The 18,540-nt window shown below is 52.4% G+C and overlaps 1 protein-coding gene across 6 annotated transcripts in view; it reads left to right on the plus strand.

Moving 5' to 3' along the window:
* MYH14 (myosin heavy chain 14) overlaps positions 1-18,540 on the plus strand; it is a 109,371-nt gene that overhangs the window by 60,823 nt on the left and 30,008 nt on the right. For all 6 annotated transcript variants that reach the window (XM_054538931.2, XM_024237970.3, XM_024237972.3 and 3 more), the window contains 10 exons: positions 4,076-4,207; positions 5,361-5,567; positions 8,650-8,787; positions 9,090-9,213; positions 9,798-9,969; positions 13,243-13,455; positions 14,007-14,151; positions 15,326-15,532; positions 17,310-17,414; positions 17,504-17,656. In XM_054538931.2, coding sequence (XP_054394906.1) covers positions 4,076-4,207; positions 5,361-5,567; positions 8,650-8,787; positions 9,090-9,213; positions 9,798-9,969; positions 13,243-13,455; positions 14,007-14,151; positions 15,326-15,532; positions 17,310-17,414; positions 17,504-17,656 — 1,596 coding nt within the window. The remainder of the gene's footprint in view (positions 1-4,075; positions 4,208-5,360; positions 5,568-8,649; positions 8,788-9,089; positions 9,214-9,797; positions 9,970-13,242; positions 13,456-14,006; positions 14,152-15,325; positions 15,533-17,309; positions 17,415-17,503; positions 17,657-18,540) is intronic.

An 18,540-nucleotide genomic window follows, 5' to 3' on the forward strand; every position in this document is an offset into this window, starting at 1 on the left:
AGTTAACCCTTTACTGCACAAGGGTCCAAACAGTGACGTCAGTATGCAGTGTTCTGCGTCTCCCGCTTGGCTTTCCTCCGTGATGATCACCAACAGAGGCTTTCCACACAGGGGCCACCAGCAGATGGAGTCTTGCCGCTAACCACCTTGGCCAGCCTGGTCTCTCTTATCATAGAGCTCCAGCCAGATTCCCAGGTTTCATGCTCATTGGCCCAGCTGGAGTCATGTGACCATCCCAGAGCCAGTTAGTAGGGATCAGATGAGCCAGGCTGGCATCACATGCCTACCCAAAGCAGAGGGTGCAAAGCCAGGTTGCCATGCACCATGGAGCTCAGGGACTAGGTGTTCCCCCGGGGGGAAATTGGAAAGGAATGAGAAGGATGGAGGTTTTGGGGGCAGTAATGTAATTCTGAATACGATGTCTGAGAGATCAGCCTGCATTCCCTTGGCCAGTGTTAACTGAGCACCTACTATGTGCCCAGAACTTTTATAGAGGCTGGGGTGAATGGTGATTAAAAAGAGACAAGGTCCTGCCACCATGGAGCTCACAGTCTGCGACAAGAGTTGCTGCACTGCGGCCTGTGGGCCAGATGGCTGTTTTTGCAAAAGCCCTCTCGTTAGCATGGTGTCTGCAGCTGCATCCGAGCTACAACAGCTGAGTGGAGTAGGTAAACAGCCAGAAGCTGAGGTTAGTGGCCCACACCTGTAATCCCAGCACTTCGGGAGGCCAAGGCAGGAGCATCACTTGAGCCCAAGAGTTCGAGACCAGCCTGGGCAACAAGTGAGACCCTCATCTCTACAAAAATAAAAATAAAAAATTAACTGGGTGTAGTGGTGCACACCTGTAGTCCCAGCTACTTGGGAGGAAGGATTGCTTAAGCCCAGGAGTATGAGGCCACAGTAAGCCATGATCACATCACTGCACTACAGCTTGGGTGACAAGAGTGAGACCCTGTCTCAAAAAAATAAATAAAAATTAAAAACTGGCCAGGCATGGAGGCGTACGCCTGTAATCCCAGCAGTTTGGGAGGCTGAGGCGGGTGGATCACTTCAGGTCAGGGGTTCGAGCCCAGCCTGGCCAATATGATGAAACCCTGTCACTACTAAAAATACAAAAATTAGCTGAATGTGGTGGTGGGCACCTGTAATCCCAGCTACTCAGGAGGCTGAGGCAGGTGAATCGCTTGAACCCGGAAGGTGAAAGTTGCAGTGAGCCAAGATCGCACCACTGCACTCTAGCCTGGGTGACAGAGCGAGACTCTGTCTCAAAAAAATAAATAAATAAAAATAAAAATTAATAATAAATAAAAAACAGCCAGGGTGGCCTGTAAAATCTCAAATATTTCCTGGCTGGCCCTTGAAGAAAAAGTTTGCCTACCTTAGGTGTTGGGGGTTGGGGTCAAGTAGGATTTGATTGGCGTCAATTGAGAAATATGAATGATACCTGTGAAAGATGCTAGGATTCGGGGCAGAAAACAAGAGAATAGAAGGGATACAGAATTGGGTGGAGAGGAAAAGAATCAAGTAGACTTGTGTAGAACGGAGTAGAATATGATTGAACAGAAATTATCAGAGCAGATCTCACTTAGCAAGGGCGACGAGGTTTTGTGAAATTTTTGTTTCAGTTCTGTGCGTACCTCTGTCACTGTAGCCTGAATCATGCCATGTAAAGCTCATCTCTCACTAAGGACTTTGGACTAACAGGCTTAAGAAACACTGGCCCTTGGCCAGGCACGGTGGCTCATGCCTATATCCCAACACTTTGGGAGGCTGAGGCGGGTGGATTACTTGAGGCCGGGAGTTCGAGACCAGCCTGGCCAACATAGTGAAACCCTCTCTACTGAAAACACAAAAATTATCTGGATGTGGTGGCATACGCCTGTAATCCCAGCTACTCGGGAGGCTGAGGCAGGAGAATCGCTTGAACCTGGGAGGCAGAGGTTGCAGTGAGCCGAGATCCCATCACTGCACTCCAGCCTGGGTGACAGAGCAAGACTCTGTCGAAAGGAAGGAAGGGAGGGAGGGTGGAAGAAGGAAGGGAAGGGAAGGAAGGAAGGAAGGGAGGGAAGGAAGGAAGGAAGGAAGGGAAGGGAAGGAAGGGAAGGAAGGAAGGGAGGGAAGGAAGGAAGGAAGGGAAGGAAGGAAGGAAGGGAAGGAAGGGAGGGAAGGAAGGAAGGGAAGGAAGGAAGGGAAGGAAGGAAGGGAAGGAAGGGAAGGAAGGGAGGAAGGGAGGAAGGGAAGGAAGGAAGGGAAGGAAGGAAGGGAGGAAGGAAGGGAAGGAAGGAAGGAAGGAAGGGAGGAAGGGAAGGAAGGAAGGGAAGGAAGGAAGGGAAGGAAGGGAGAAAGGGAGGGAAGGAAGGAAGGAAGGGAAGGGAAGGAAGGGAAGGAAGGAAGGGAAGGAAGGGAGAAAGGGAGGGAAGGAAGGAAGGAAGGGAAGGAAGGGAAGGAAGGGAAGGAAGGGAAGGAAGGAAGGAAGGGAAGGAAGGAAGGGAAGGGAAGGAAGGGAAGGAAGGGAAGGAAGGAAGGGAAGGAAGGGAAGGAAGGAAGGGAAGGAAGGGAGGAAGGGAAGGAAGGAAGGGAGGGAAGGAAGGGAAGGAAGGAAGGGAGGGAAGGAAGGAAGGGAAGGAAGGAAGGAAGGAAGGGAAGGAAGGAAGGAAGGGAAGGGAAGGAAGGAAAGAAGGGAGGGGAAGGAAGGGAGGGAAGGAAGGGAGGGAAGGAAGGAAGGAAGGGAAGGAAGGGAGGGAAGGGAGGAAGGGAAGGAAGGGAGGGAAGGGAGGGAAGGGAGGAAGGGAAGGAAGGGAGGAAGGGAAGGAAGGGAGGAAGGGAGGGAAGGGAGGAAGGGAAGGAAGGGAGGGAAGGAAGGAAGGAAGGGAGGGAAGGGAGGGAAGGAAGGAAGGGAAGGAAGGGAAGGAAGGAAGGGAGGAAGGGAAGGAAGGGAAGGGAAGGAAGGAAAGAAGGGAGGGGAAGGAAGGGAGGGAAGGGAGGGAAGGAAGGAAGGGAAGGAAGGGAAGGAAGGGAGGAAGGGAAGGAAGGAAGGAAGGCAAGGAAGGGAGGAAGGGAAGGAAGGGAAGGAAGGAAGGAAGGGAGGTAAGGGAGGGAAGGAAGGAAGGAAGGGAGGAAGGGAAGGGAGGGGAAGGGAAGGAAGGGAGGGAAGGGAGGGAAGGAAGGGAAGGAAAGGAGGAAGGGAAAGAAGGGAGGAAGGGAAGGAAGGGAGGAAGGGAAGGAAGGAAGGGAGGGAAGGAAGGAAGGGAAGGGAAGGAAGGAAGGAAGGAAGGGAGGGAAGGAAGGGAAGGAAGGAAGGGAAGGGAAGGAAGGAAGGAAGGGAAGGAAGGAAGGAAGGGAAGGAAGGAAAGAAGGGAGGGGAAGGAAGGGAGGGAAGGGAGGGAAGGAAGGAAGGGAAGGAAGGAAGGGAAGGAAGGAAGGAAGGGAAGGAAGGAAGGGAAGGAAGGAAGGGAGGAAGGGAAGGAAGGAAGGGAAGGAAGGAAGGAAGGGAGGAAGGGAAGGAAGGAAGGGAAGGAAGGAAGGGAGGAAGGGAAGGAAGGAAGGAAGGGAGGAAGGAAGGAAGGGAAGGAAGGAAGGAAGGGAGGAAGGGAAGGAAGGGAGGGAAGGAAGGGAAGGAAGGAAGGGAAGGGAAGGAAGGAAGGAAGGGAAGGAAGGAAAGGAGGCAAGGAAGGGAAGGAAGGAAGGGAAGGAAGGAAGGGAAGGAAGGAAGGAAGGAAGGGAGGGAAGGGAAGGAAGGAAGGAAGGGAAAGAAGGAAGGGAAGGAAGGAAGGGAAGGAAGGAAGGAAGGAAAGAAAGACTTCCATAGAATAGCAGCAGCCACAGTACACAGTGTCTCTTGGATGTGGAAGGATCCTTTAGCCAGAGAGATTAGATAGATCAATAGTGTATTTAGTGGTGCTTGCCTGTACCTGTCAGTGTTCTAGGCCTGTGACCAGGGACTGTTGCCAAGGCAGGGACACACAGCTAATAGGTGGAGGAGAAGGGATTTGAACCCAGAAACTCAGACCCCACTAAGAGTGTGAGGTCTTGGCCCCTGAAGTCAGCCATTCCACCCCCTTTCACCTCCACCTAGGTGAAGCCACTGCTGCAGGTGACGCGGCAGGATGAGGTGCTGCAGGCACGGGCCCAGGAGCTGCAGAAAGTGCAGGAGCTACAGCAGCAGAGCGCCCGCGAAGTTGGGGAGCTCCAGGGCCGAGTGGCACAGGTGAGGGGGCGGGGGCAGGGCGTGGGGGCGTGTCTTCGGGGTGGGGCTGTGTCGCATGGGTGGAGCCAGGTGTGAGGGGCGGGGCTTCCGGCTGAGCCAGCCTGTGCCCAGGCAGGGCTGTCGGGAGGATGGCAGCAAAGCTAAGGTGTACTGAGGCCGGGCGGGGATTGGGGCTGTTTAGTTTGGTTGAGTCGTGACGTACACGGAGCAGGGCCCTGGGGGTGTAGCCAGGGTATGGGCCGGGTAGGGGTGGGGTGGGAGAGTCCTGCACAGCCAGAATGGAGCTGGGCTGTAGGATCTGGGGGCAGGGGCCTCAGCTGTGGCCGGGCTGTGGTAGGCAGGTGGCGAACTTATAACTGTTTCCAGTATTTTAGCTATCTTAAAATAATGCTAGAACATTTGGGAGGCTGACGCGGGCAGATCACCTGAGGTCAGGAGTTCAAGACCACTCAGGCCAACATGGTGAAACCCCGTCTCTATTAAAATGCAAAAATTAGCCGGGCGTTATGGCGCACGCCTGTAATCCCAGCTACTCTGGGAGGTGGAGGTTGCAGTGGGCCGAGATGGCGCCACCGCACTCTAGCCTGGGCGACAGAGTGAGACTCTGTCTCAAAAAAAAATAATAAAATAAAATAATAATAATAATAATAATGTTAGAACAAACCCCTTCTTGAGCATTTTTCTGTTTGCCTTTTCTGCATTATTTCCTGTGGTTACATTTCTAGGTATGAAATGTATTAAATGAAATATGAGGTAGTAGAAAGACCCCTCGGGGTTATTTGAAGGATGGACTGGAAGGGGAAAGGCTGGAGGCTGGGAGGCTGGAGAGAGACAGGTGAGAGAAGGCAAGACCTGAGCCTGTTGGGGCTGTAGGGACAGAGAGGAGGGGCCAGAGAGAGCAGGGGTGCAGACTGATGGCTGTGAGAGGTGAGGGAGGACATCCCAGGGATTCTGACTTAGTGATTAGGGGGATGTGGGCTCGTCCTGAGATGGGGACCTGAGCGGGAGGAGGTGGGGACACTGTGTCCTCCTGCCCCTCAGTCCTGCCCTGGAGGACTTAAAGGCCAAAACAAGTTACAAGGCAGCAGGCACCCAGTGCAGGTTGCCCTGGGAGCACTGCCTGCTGACCACTCACCTCCCACACACTCCCCAGCTGGAAGAGGAGCGCGCCCGCCTGGCAGAGCAATTGCGAGCAGAGGCAGAACTGTGTGCGGAGGCTGAGGAGACGCGGGGGAGGCTGGCAGCCCGCAAGCAGGAGCTGGAGCTGGTGGTGTCAGAGCTGGAAGCTCGCGTGGGCGAGGAGGAGGAGTGCAGCCGTCAAATGCAAACCGAGAAGAAGAGGCTGCAGCAGCACATACAGGTCTGGCCCCCTGCGTGCCCGCCAGGCCACCCTCCAGACCCCTCTGTCTACACCATCCACCTTTGCTTCTACAAACCGTGTGTCTTTGGGCCATGAATTTGTAGAAAACTCAGTTCTAAGTGAATTTGCAAAAAGAATACATTTTTGATTCAGATCAGGGGAGACCTTAAAATGTGTGAGCTTCACGTATGGGTGGATCCAGGCCTCCAAGTGATATGTTCAGCTTCAGGCCTGGCTGGATCCAGGTGTCTTGAGTGATTTCCTCAGCTTCAGGCACGGCTGGATGCAGGAATCCAAGTGATATCCTCAGCTTCAGGCATGGCTGGGTCCAGGCGCCCAAGTGATGTTCTCAGCTTCAGGCATGGCTGGATCCAGGCGCCCAAGTGATATCCTCAGCTTCAGGCATGGCTGGATCCAGGTGCCCAAGTGATGTCCTCGGCTTCAGGCATGGCTGGATCCAGGCATTCAGGCAATGTCCTCAGTACTTCCTCTCTCTCCATCTCCTGGCTTCATTCATGGGCAGGCTGCCCTCATGGTTCCCCTTCAAAATCTAGTGTGTATTTTACACTACAGCACATCTCAACTCAGATGCTAAATTTTCATTGGAAATACTTGATCTGTATTTCTATTTCATAATTTCTGCAGTTTATAAAAACTACATTCACTTGGCCAAGTTGTTCCAAACATGCTTAAAAGCTTTTCAGTAACTGGGTGTCTCGTTTTAAGTTTAAAATAAGTAAAATTAAATAAGACAGAAAATTCAGTTCATCAGTCCACATCAGCCACATTTCAAAAGCTCAGTAATGTTTTTTTGTTTTTTGTTTTTTTGACACAGAGTCTTGCTCTGTCGCCCAGGCTGGAGTGCAGTGGCACCATCTCAGCTCACTGCAACCTCCGTCTCCCGGGCTCAAGCAATTCTCCTGCCTCAGCCTCTACAGCAGTATCTGGGATTACAGGCGTGTGCCACCACGCCCAGCTAATTTTTTTTTATTTTTAGTAGAGACAGGGTTTCAGTATGTTGGCTAGGCTGGTCTCAAACTTCTGACCTCAGGTGATCCGCCCGCCTCAGCCTTCCAAAGTGCTGGGATTACAGGCGTGAGCCACCATGCCCAGCCCAGTAGTGTCTTAATCAACTTCTCTTGACCCCTTTGGTGAGGGAGGGACCCTACCCTAGGTTTATGGGGATGGCTGAGCACACAGCACTGGACACCAGACAGGTGAGATTGATTGACAGCAGTTTCTTGAATATTAAATATTCACAGCCTGAGGGGGGCCAACATCACACCACAGACGGCCACATGGGTGTTGCCCTCAAGAGCAGAGTGAACAAGCAGGGGCTGTGGGAAACAGGCTTTGTCACAACAACAGGTGGAGGTGACCCCTGGGTGCCGTGGGAAAATGTGTTTGGTTTGTTTCAGTAATTCCATGGGCTGGCAGGGAGCTGGAATGTGCTTCTCAGGGATAAGCAGGCACTGTGCCTGGTCCCCAGGATAAGGAGGGTCCCCAGATAAGGCTGGGGGACCTTATCTGTGGGAGCAGAGGGAGTGGTAGGAGGACTTTTGTTTAGGCCATTTGAGGCCCCTCCTACTTTCGGCAAATGTCAAGGCAGCACATAAAATTGAGTCTTGGCTAGGTGCAGTGGATCAATCTGCAATCCCAGCACTTTGGGAGGATCTCTTAAGCACGGGGGTTCAAGACCAGCCTAGGCAATGAGGTGAAACCCTTTCTCTACAAAAACAAAAACACAAAAATTAGCCAGGCAGAGTGTCACACACCTGTAGTGTCGTCACACTACCCACGAGGCCTGAGATGGGAGGATCACCTGAGCCCAGGAGGTCAAGGCTGCAGTGAGCTGTGATGGCACCACTGCACTCCAGCCTGGGTGACAGAGTGAGACCTTTCTCAAACAGAATAAAAGAGGCTGGGTGTGATGGCTCACTCCTGTAATCCCAACACTTTGGGAGGCCGAGGTTGGTGGATCACCTGAAGTCAGGAGTTCAAGGCCAGTCTGGCCAACATGGTGAAACCCCATCTCTACTAAAAATACAAAAAGTTACCCAGGTGTGGTAGCGGGTGCCTGTAATCCCAGCTACTCGAGAGGCTGAGGCAGGAGAGTCACTTGAACCCCGGGAGGTAGAGATTGCAGTGAGCCAAGATCGCAGCATTGCACTCCAGCCTGGGCAACAAGAACAAAACTCCGTCTCAAAAAAAAAAAAAAAAAATTAAACAGAATAAAATAAAATAAATTCAAAAAATAAAATTGAGTCTTGATTTCCAATGTGCCTGATGACTGTCATATTGGCAGTACCCATTTCTATAATTTGTGTATTTACTATGTTTATTTTATTTTTAAAATTATTTATTATTTATTTATTTTTTTTTGAGACAGAGTCTCGCTCTGTTGCCCGGGCTGGAGTGCCAGTGGCGCGATCTCAGCTCACTGCAAGCTCCGCCTCCTGGGTTCACGCCATTCTCCTGCCTCAGCCTCCAGAGTAGCTGGGACTACAGGCGCCCACCACCATGCCCACCTAATTTTTTGTATTTTTAGTAGAGACGGGGTTTCACCATGTTAGCCAGGATGGTCTCGATCTGCTGACCTCATGATCCGCCCACCTCGGCCTCCCAAAGTCCTGGGATTACAGGCGTGAGCCACCGCGCCTGACCTATTTACTATGTTTATAGTTTATAATCTGTATCCCTAACCCCCACACAAGAATGTGATTTCCACAAGGATAGGTGTTCCTTTTTTTTTTTTTCAGAGGCAAGATCTCGCTCTGTTACCCAGACTTCAGTGCAGTGGTGCAGTCATCTCTCACTGCAGAAGGACAGGCACTTTTACCCATCCTCAGTGCCTAGAACCGTGCCTGGCGTACACTAGGCACTCAATAAATGCTTGTTGAGCTAATGAATGAAATGGGAAAGCCAATAAGGGTTTGATCCTTCCCGGCCTCACCCAGGGCATGGACGTCTCTGAACCACAAGCCCCGGGGATCCGTGGGCCGGCCATCCCCACTCCCATCCTTCGCCATCACACTCCATCTATTGGCCCAGTATCCTCACTCCTCCTGCCTCCCTACCCCAGGAGCTAGAGGCCCACCTTGAGGCTGAGGAGGGGGCGCGGCAGAAGCTGCAGCTGGAGAAGGTGACGACAGAGGCAAAAATGAAGAAATTTGAAGAGGACCTGCTGCTCCTGGAAGACCAGAATTCCAAGCTGAGCAAGGTTGGGGGCCTGAGGGCAGCTGGGAAAGTGGGGATGGGGTACATTGGTGGGTTAATGAATGGTGAACTTCAAGCCATGGGGGTTACCACACTGCAGTTCTCAGGTGTGCACCGGTGGGGGTGGGATGGGTCTATAGACCCCAGGGAATGGGAAGAAGAGGGAGGTGTAGGGGGAGGAAGGTCAGAGAAGGGTGAAGAGGAGCAGAAACACAGATGAGAACAACACCAGAAGCCGCAGATCAGGTACAGGCTGCTCCTGGCCCAGCTCCTCCTGACTGCCCCCCATCCCACTCCACCCCTCAGGAGCGGAAGCTGCTGGAAGATCGCCTGGCCGAGTTCTCATCCCAGGCAGCTGAAGAGGAGGAGAAGGTCAAGAGCCTCAATAAGCTACGGCTCAAATATGAGGCCACAATCGCAGACATGGAGGGTGAGCTCCCGCCCAGCCAGTAGGGGTCTGTGTGTGTTCTGATGAGGGATATCAGGCAAGCCCCATGTGCTACAGGGCCTCAGTGGCTGTGTCTGCTAAATGGGATAGGAAGGAAGGCTCAGGGCGGATTGAGTGTCCTCCCAGCTCTTGAGTTCTTAATGCATCTCTAAATCCAACTCTCTTTCTCTCCTTGGTGTCTTGGGTTGTGCTCCTTTCTTCCCATCTGACTGTCCCACTGTCTGTCTGTTTCAGACGTGTTTTTGTCTCCCTGTCCCTTCCTGTTGACTTAGAATCAGAAACAGAAGGGAAGGGGCACAGGGAGGAGGCAGGGCTATAGACACAGGGCAGAGAGAGTCAGAGGGTGGAGGCATGGGCTGTCGGTGGGGATGAGGAGGAGAGGACAGCGCGTCTAGGACAACATTGTGGGAAGAGTCCCTGAGATAGATGGAGAAGGTGGGAGGAGGAGGTGTTAAGGGAGGTGCTGAGCTTAGCCTTATATGTGGCTGGGGGCCTGTGGTCTCTGTGAGAGCGGCTGAGTGTGCAGGCCTGGAGTCCTCATGCACGGCCCCCACCCCTGCCTCCAGACCGCCTGCGGAAGGAGGAGAAGGGTCGCCAGGAGCTGGAGAAGCTGAAGCGGAGGCTGGATGGGGAGAGCTCGGAGCTGCAGGAGCAGATGGTGGAGCAGCAACAGCGGGCAGAGGAGCTGCGGGCCCAGCTGGGCCGCAAGGAGGAGGAGCTGCAGGCTGCCCTGGCCAGGTGCAGGGTGGGGTGGGCTTGGTGGGGTAAGCAGCACGGGTGCACGGCCGGCCAGCGTGGGGTGCCCAAGTCAGAAGCTCCTGGGTACAAACCCCAGTGGAGCCACTCACCAGCCACACACAGGCCACATCCCCTCTGAGCCTCAGTGTCCCCTTCTGTCAAATGAAGACAGCAAGGGTTCCAGGCCCAATAGGTTAAGGGAAAAGTGAAACAAGACTCTATGTGTCTGGTAACTTGCATAACAGTGCACAATGGGAACAAGAAAGTGCTATTTCTAGGCCGAGTACGATGGCTCACACCTGTAATCCCAGTACTTTGGGAGGCCAAGGCAGGTGGATCACTTGAGGTCAGGAGTTTGAGACCAGCCTGGCTAACATGGCAAAACCCTGTCTCTACTAAAAATACAAAAGTTCTCTGGGTGTGGTGGCGGGCGCCTGTAATCCCAGCTACTCAGGAGGCTTAAGCACAAGAATTGCTTGAACCCAGGAGGCAGAGGTTGCAGTGAGCTGAGATCACACCCCTGCACTCTAGCCTGGACAACAGAGCAAGACTACATCTCAAAAAAAAAAAAAAAGAGCTATTTCTTCCTCTTCCCTGCTTGGCCTCCCCACACCAAACAGCCCAGAATCAGCTGAGATTTGACAAGTGGCCTATGTTAGGAATCATAATAATTATATTTACACTTGTTCACAATAATTGAGCTCTTACTCTATGCCAAATGTGGTGCTTAGTATTTCAAATGCTTTTTATGCACTGTGCTTCATGCAATCTAAGACCCCCTTGATTACAAGTACAGCTCCATTTTGGAGATGTTAAAATGTGAAAAACTGTGCATCTTAGAGTTGATGGAACATGGTGTGTGTGTGTGTGTGTGTTGTGTGTGTGTGTGTGTGTGTGGTTAAGAACACATCTTTGTTTTGTTTTGAAACGGAGTCTTGCCCTGTTTCCCAGGCTGGAGTGCAATGGTGTGATTTTGGCTCACTGCAACTTCTGCCTCCCAGGTTCAAGCGATTCTTGTACTTCAGCCTCCCATGTAGCTGGGATTACAGGCGCCCGCCAACAAGCTAATTTTCGTATTTTTAGTAGAGACGGGGTTTCACCATGTTGCCCAGGCTGGTCTCGAACTCCCAACCTCAGGTGATCCATTCGCTGAGGTTAGGATTATAGGCGTGAGGCACTGCACCAGGCCGTGAACACACATCTTTGAGTCCAACTTCTGGGTTGGAATCCTGGCTTCTTCCCTTTCTAGTCATGTGACCTCACGCAAGTCACATCACCTCTCTAGCCTCAGTTTTTTCATCTATAAGATGGGGTAATTGTAGATGCTACTCCTAAGGTTAGTGTGAGGGTTAAAGAAGAAAGTGCTCTTCAGACGCTTGGCATACCCTGAGCCCTCAATAAATGCCAGATGTTTCTGTTACTACTTTTATTACTCTTGTTAATTTTTTTCTTTTTTACTGAGGTGAAATTCACATAAAAGTAACCATTTTTTAAATGTACAATTCAGCAGATTTTGCCCATTCACGATGCTGTGTAACCATCACCTCTATCTAGTTCTAGAACATTTTCTCTTTTGTTGAGCTGGAGTCTTGCCCTGTCGCCCAGGCTGGAGTGCAGTGGCGTGATCTTGCCTCACTACATCCTCCGCCTCCCGGGTTCAAGCAATTCTCCTGCCTCAGCCTCCCGAGTGGCTGGGACTACAGGTGCCCACCACCACACCCAGCTAATTTTTGTATTTTTAGCAGAGACGGGGTTTCACTATGTTGGCCAGGCTGGTCTCGAACTCCTGACCTCAGGTGATCCACCTGCCTCGGCCTCCCAAAGTGCTGGGATTACAGGCATGAGCCACTGTGCCGGCCTCCAGAACTTTTTTTATCACCCCCAAAAGGAAACCCTGTATGTATTAAGCAATCACAGTCAGGCACAGTGACTCACGCCATAATCCAGCACTCTGAGAGTAGGAGGCAGGAGGGTCGCCTGAGCCCAGGAATTCAAGACCAGCCTGGGCAATATAATGAGACCCTGTCTCTACAAAAAACTTAAAAAAATTAGCCAAGCATGGTGGCATGTGCCTGTAGTCCTAGCTACTTAGAGGGCTGAGGTGGGAGGATCATTTGAACCTGGGAAGTCGAGGCTGCAGTGAGCTATGATTGTGCCACTGCACTCTGGTCTAGGTGACAGAAGGAGACCCTCTCTCTCAAAAAAAAAAAAAAAGAAAAGAAAGCAGCCACTCCCCATCCCTCCTTCTCCCCAGCCTGGCAGCCTCTGATCCACTTTCTGTCTAAATAGAATTTGCCTATTCTAGATATTTCATACAACATGTGGCTTTTTGTGCTTTAGTTATTTTTATTGCCATCTCCCCAGCAACCCTGGTAAAGGGGAGTGTTCATCGTCATGTCCTCCCACAAATCAGGACCCTGCCCTTCTTAAGTCACTTGCTGGAGCAGGGGGCCAGGAGTGGATACTAAGCCAGGCCTGCGTGGCTCCCTGAGCCATTAACCCCCACGTCCCAGTTGGTGCTGCCCCCAGATCCAGCTTCTCTTTGCAATGACACTGCTTGAAGGGACAGGAAGCCACATCCCTGTGAGAGCTACAAGGAGGGACTCCGGGCCAACCCAGCCACTCACGGACCGGGTAACCTCGGCAAGTGCTTTCTCCGCGCTGGACCTCAGTTTCCTTATTTGGCAGGAACGTTAAATGAGGTGACACAAGTAAAGCACTGACATGAGGCAGGAACTTACTAAGTGTCTCCTACGATTACCGTTGCTGTCATTCCCACTTTACAGCTAAGAAAACTGAGGTTCAAAATGAGTCAGGCTGGGCGAAGTGGGGGCGAAGTGGCTCACTCCTGCAATCCCAGCACTTTGTAAGGCCGAGGTGGGAGGATGGCTTGAGGCCAGGAGTTCGAGACCAGCCCTAGGCAACATAGGCAGACCCTGTCTCTTTAGGGAAAAAAAAATTAGCCAGGCGTGGTGGACCGCACCTGTGGTCTCAGCTACACAGGATGCTGTGGTAGGAGGATCACTTGAGCCCAGGAATTTGAGACTGCAGTGAGCCGTGACTGCACCACTGCACTCCAGCATGGGCAACAGAGTGAGACCCTGTCTCAAAAAAATTAAATTAGTACTGGAGCCAAGTGCCCAGTGGCAGAGATAGGATTCGAACCTGGGACTGGCCACCCCCAAAGCCCACATCCAGCCTCGCAGTCCCCAGAAATCATTGCCTCGCCCTTGCCTGCCCCTGTACCAGCTCCATGGTTCTTGTTACCCCCAGGGCAGAAGACGAGGGTGGGGCCCGGGCCCAGCTGCTGAAATCCCTGCGGGAGGCTCAAGCAGCCCTGGCCGAGGCCCAGGAGGACCTGGAGTCTGAGCGTTTGGCCAGGACCAAGGCGGAGAAGCAGCGCCGGGACCTGGGCGAGGAGCTGGAGGCGCTGCGGGGCGAGCTGGAGGACACGCTGGACTCCACCAACGCACAGCAGGAGCTCCGGTGAGGCCCAGTGGCAGGCCGCTGTCACAGCCTGTGCACATACAGGGCTGGGGGAAGGACTTAGGTGCAAAGTCTCTGTCTATACAGAGGCTTACTTATTGTACAGTTGTTCATGAACCACCAGCTCTAGGTCCGGCCTGGGTCAAGCTGGGGACAGAGATGGGTCGGACCCAGGTGTTACCCTTGGGAACTTCCAGTCTCGAGAGGCAGATTCAGGCAAAGACAATCTCAACCCAGAACAAGGGGTGCTTTAGTGGAGTAACATGGAGCATTGTGAGTGATAAGTGAAGACCCCTAAACCAAGTCTATGGGAGATCCAGGGAGACTTTCCTGAGGAAGGGCCTTTTGGAAAAGGGTTTTGAAAGGTGAATAGGAGTTCACCCTTAAAGCCACACTCCTTCCACAGCATCACCACCCAGATCTCCTGGGGAGCACAACATGAGGCCCTCATTTTTTAAGGAAACATGAAAAGGAGAAACAACCAGCTCCCCCAAAGCACCTGCCTTCCTCTGCTCTGAAACTCCCTTCCTCTCTCCCTTCCCCCAATAAAGGTCCAAGAGGGAACAGGAGGTGACGGAGCTGAAGAAGACTCTGGAAGAGGAGACTCGCATCCACGAGGCGGCAGTGCAGGAGCTGAGGCAGCGCCATGGCCAGGCCCTGGGGGAGCTGGCGGAGCAGCTGGAGCAGGCCCGGAGGGTGGGTTGGAGCAGGGGGACAGGCAGAGGGGCCACGGGGAGAGTAGGGCGGGATATGGGGTTGGAGGAGGTACTGCTGGCTGGTTCTAGGCCAGCTCATCTCCCTGGGCCCCTTTCCTCACACATTCATGTGCGTCTTTCATTCAGCAAGCATTGATGGGGTGTGGACTATATTCCAGGAGCATTGCTGGGGAACCAGCCATGAGCCCAGCAGCCAGCACTGCCTTCCCTTGTGGAGCTTTCCTTTTAGTGAGAGAGGCAGAGAGTAAACAATATAAACACTTTCAGTTTATATTGGGGCGATAAGTGCTATGGGGCCATAATGAACAGGAAAAGGAGATCAGAATTCTAAGGCAGATGAGTTTTTAAGTAGAGAGGCTGTGGAGGTATTCTGTGAGAAGGTGACATCAGGGTAAAAAACTGAGGGAGTGGCCGGGCATGGTGGCTCATGCCTGTAACTTTGGAAGGCTGAGGCAAGCAGATCACTTGAGGCCAGGAGTTCGAGACCAGCCTGGGCAACATGGTGAAACCCCATCTCTACTAAAAATACAAAAATTAGCTTGGCATGGTGGCACATACGCCTGTAGTCCCAGCTACTTGAGAGGCTGAGGCGTGAGAATCACTTGAACCCAAGAAACAGAGGTTACAGTGAGCCAAGATTGTACCATTACACTCCAGCGTGGGTGACAGAGCAAGACTCCGTCTCAAAAAACAAACAAACAAAAATGGGCCAGACGTGGTGGCTCACAGCTGTAATCCCAGCACTTTGGGAGGCCGAGGTGGGTGGATCACCTGAGGTCAGGAGTTCAAGACCAGCCTGGCCAACATGGCAAAACCCCGTCTCTACTAAAAACACAAAAATTAGCTGGGCGTGGTGGTGGGCGCCTGTAATCCTAGCTACTTGGGAGGCTGAGACAGGAGAATCACTTGAACCTGGGAGGCAGAGGTTGCAGTGAGCAGAGATCGCACCATTGCACTCCAGCTTGGGCAACAATAGTGAAGCGCTGTCTCAAAAAAAAAAAAAAAGAGGGAGTGAGGGGTGAGCTATTTGTTCACTGCGAGAAGTGTGTTCCAGGCAGAGGGAACAGCCAGTGCGAAGGCCCTGAGACAGGAGTGTGCCTGGCCTGGTCCAGGAAAGGCCTCATAGATCTTTGCTCATCTTCTTCCCACACCAGGGCAAAGGTGCATGGGAGAAGACCCGGCTGGCCCTGGAGGCCGAGGTGTCCGAGCTGCGGGCAGAACTGAGCAGCCTGCAGACTGCACGTCAGGAGAGTGAGCAGCGGAGGCGCCGCCTGGAGTCACAGCTGCAGGAGGTGCAGGGCCGGGCTGGTGATGGGGAGAGGGCACGAGCAGAGGCTGCTGAGAAGCTGCAGCGAGCCCAGGTAAGTGGGGTGGCCAGGGCAGGGGTTTCTGCTGTGTGACCTTGGTGACATGCCTGCCCTCTCTGTGCTTCTATTTGGTCCATATCAAACCAATTGTCTCGTTTGGCTCTTCCAACATAATCATGTACAAGTCTGGGCACAGTGGCTCATGTCTGTAATTCTAGCACTTGGGAGGCCAAGGCAGGAGGATTCCTTGAGCCCAGGAGTTCGAGACCAGCCTGGGCAACATAGTGAGACCCCATCTTCGGAAAAAAAAAATTTAATTAGCCAGGTATGCTGGCATGTGCCTGTAGTCCCAGCTACTCAGGGGACTGAGGAAGGAGGATCCCTTGAGCCTGGGAGGTCGAGGCTGCAATGAGCTATGATTGTGCCACTGCACTCTAGCCTGGGCAACAAAGTGAGATCCTGTCTCAAAATAATAATAATAATACCCAGTACTTTGGGAGGCCGAGGCGGGCAGATCACCTGAAGTCGGAAGTTCAAGACCAGCCTGACCAACATGGAGAAACCCCATCTCTACTAAAAAAAAAAAAAATACAAAATTAGCCGGGCATGGTGGTGCATGCCTGTAATCCCAGCCTGTAATCGAGAGGCTGAGGCAGGAGAATCACTTGAACCCGGGAGGCAGAGGTTGCGATGAGCTGAGATCGTGCCATTGCATTCCAGCCTGGAAAATGAGAGTGAAACTCCATCTCAAATAATAATAATTCACTCATTTAAGGTGTGCAATTCAATGGATTTTGGTATATTCACAGAGTGGTATGGCCATCACCATAATCTAATTTTGGACCATTTTCATTATCCCAAAAGGAAATCCTGTACCCTTTAGCTATCATCCCCCACTTCTCCCCAACCCCACCCAGGGAACCACTAATCTCCTTTCTGTCTCTACTGATCTCCCATTCTGGAGATCTTACATAAATGGAATCCTACTACATATGGGTGGCCTTTGTGGCTGCCTTCTTTTACTTAACGTAACAGTTTCAAGATTCATCTGTGTTGCAGCTTGTAGCATCATTCCTTTTTTATTTTTTAATTTTTAAACACCAGCCGGGTGCGGTGGCTCACTCCTGTAATCCAGTGCTTTGGGAGGCTGAGGCGGGTGGGTCACCTGAGGTCAGGAGTTCGAGACCGGCCGCCTGACCAACATGATGAAACCTCGTCTTTACTAAAAATACAAAATTAGCCGGATGTGGTGGCGCATGACTGTAATCCTAGCTACTTGGGAGGCTAAGGCAGGAGAATCACTTGAACCTGGGAGGCGGAGGTTGCAGTGAGCTGAGATTGCACCATTGCACTCCAGCCTGGGCCACAAGAGTGAAACTGTGTCTCAAAACAAAAACAAAAACAAAAACAAAAAAACCCCAAAAAACGACACCACGCGATAGATCCACATACCTTTCTATTGCCGAATAATGCCCGTTGTATGGATATTCCACGTTTGTTTATCCATTCATTTATTGATAGACATTGGGGCTGTTCCCGCCTCTTGGCGATGGTGGTAATGCCACTGAGAACATTCCTGTAATGCCACTGAACATTCCTATAGTTTCTGCATAGACCTATGTCTTTATTTCTTTTGGGTATACACCTAGGAGCAGAATTGTTGGGTCATGTGGGAACCTTATGTTTAGGCATCTGAGGACCTGCCAGACTGTTTTCCACGGCAGCTGCACCATTTCACATTCCCGCCAGTATGGTAGGGATTTGAGGCAGATGGGGTCGCTGGGTGGAAGCCACGATTGGAGGGCTTCATTCCCCTGTCCCTTCCCTGCAGGCTGAACTGGATAATGTGTCTGGGGCGCTGAACGAGGCTGAGTCCAAAACCATCCGTCTTAGCAAGGAACTGAGCAGCATAGAAGCCCAGCTGCATGATGCCCAGGTGACCCCACCTGCCCTTCGGCTCCACCATCACCCTCCCCTCCTTGTTCTCCCAACCACACCTGACATCACCGTCTCCTCCATTTACAGGAGCTGCTGCAGGAGGAGACCAGGGCGAAATTGGCCTTGGGGTCCCGGGTGCGAGCCATGGAGGCTGAGGCAGCCGGGCTGCGTGAGCAGCTGGAGGAGGAGGCAGCTGCCAGGGAACGGGCGGGCCGTGAACTGCAGACTGCCCAGGCCCAGGTGAGCCCTATGTAAGACCTTCAGGGAGGCACAGCCCCCTCGCTGTTCCTCCTGGGTTCCCCAGCTCAGGGATGGCCACTCTGCCCACCTTCTCATAGGCCAGACCCATGGGTTCCTTTCCTTCTCTGACTCCCCCTTACCCCCACAGCCCGTGCCCAGCCCTGGCTCTCCTGTCCCGTGATTCTCAGCCTCATCCCTTGTCCCATCTCCAGCTCAGCCCCAGCTCCAGCGCCATCCTCTCCCATCTAGATCCTCCTCTTGGCCTCTGGGCCTCCAGCCTCTCCCCTAACAGCTCATTCCCTACACAGCCCCAGAAGCTTCTTTCTTCACCTGGAGCTGCCCCTGTCCCTCCCCTGCTCACAGCTCTCCCACGCCTCCCCAGTACCCCTAGACAAAGTCCATGCCTCTCAGTTGGGCATTTGAGACCCTGCAATTTCTGGTCCTTCCTCTGTCTTTAGCTGTATTCATCTCTATCTCTACTTTCCTATTTTATTTGAAAAAAACCTTTTATTTTTCCAGACTTAGCATTAGGCTTCCCTGTGGGAAGTTTCCTGACCCGTCTTCTCTTTCTCCTCTGTCCCAACTCCAGTCACCTTGGGCTGGGACTGTCTCTGCCCATGAGTCTCCCCACCAGACTGAGAGCCCCTTCAAACTACAGTCCCATCAGAGTTAGATCCAGGTCTGTAGCACAGCCCAATATAGAGCCTGATGTCTGGTAGGTTTTGAGAAATGCCTATTGAATGAATGAGTGATGGTACATGCCTGCAGATATCCTTCAACTGGCAAACTCCTATGCATGCTTCAAGACCCATTTCAAATGCTCCTTCTTCAGGAAGTTTCTCCTGAATGTTCTAAACAGATTCTGAGCCCTTCCTGTGGACTTC

Source organism: Pongo abelii, chromosome 20 (assembly GCF_028885655.2).
Source record: "Pongo abelii isolate AG06213 chromosome 20, NHGRI_mPonAbe1-v2.0_pri, whole genome shotgun sequence".
Classification (NCBI taxonomy): Eukaryota; Metazoa; Chordata; class Mammalia; order Primates; family Hominidae; genus Pongo; species Pongo abelii.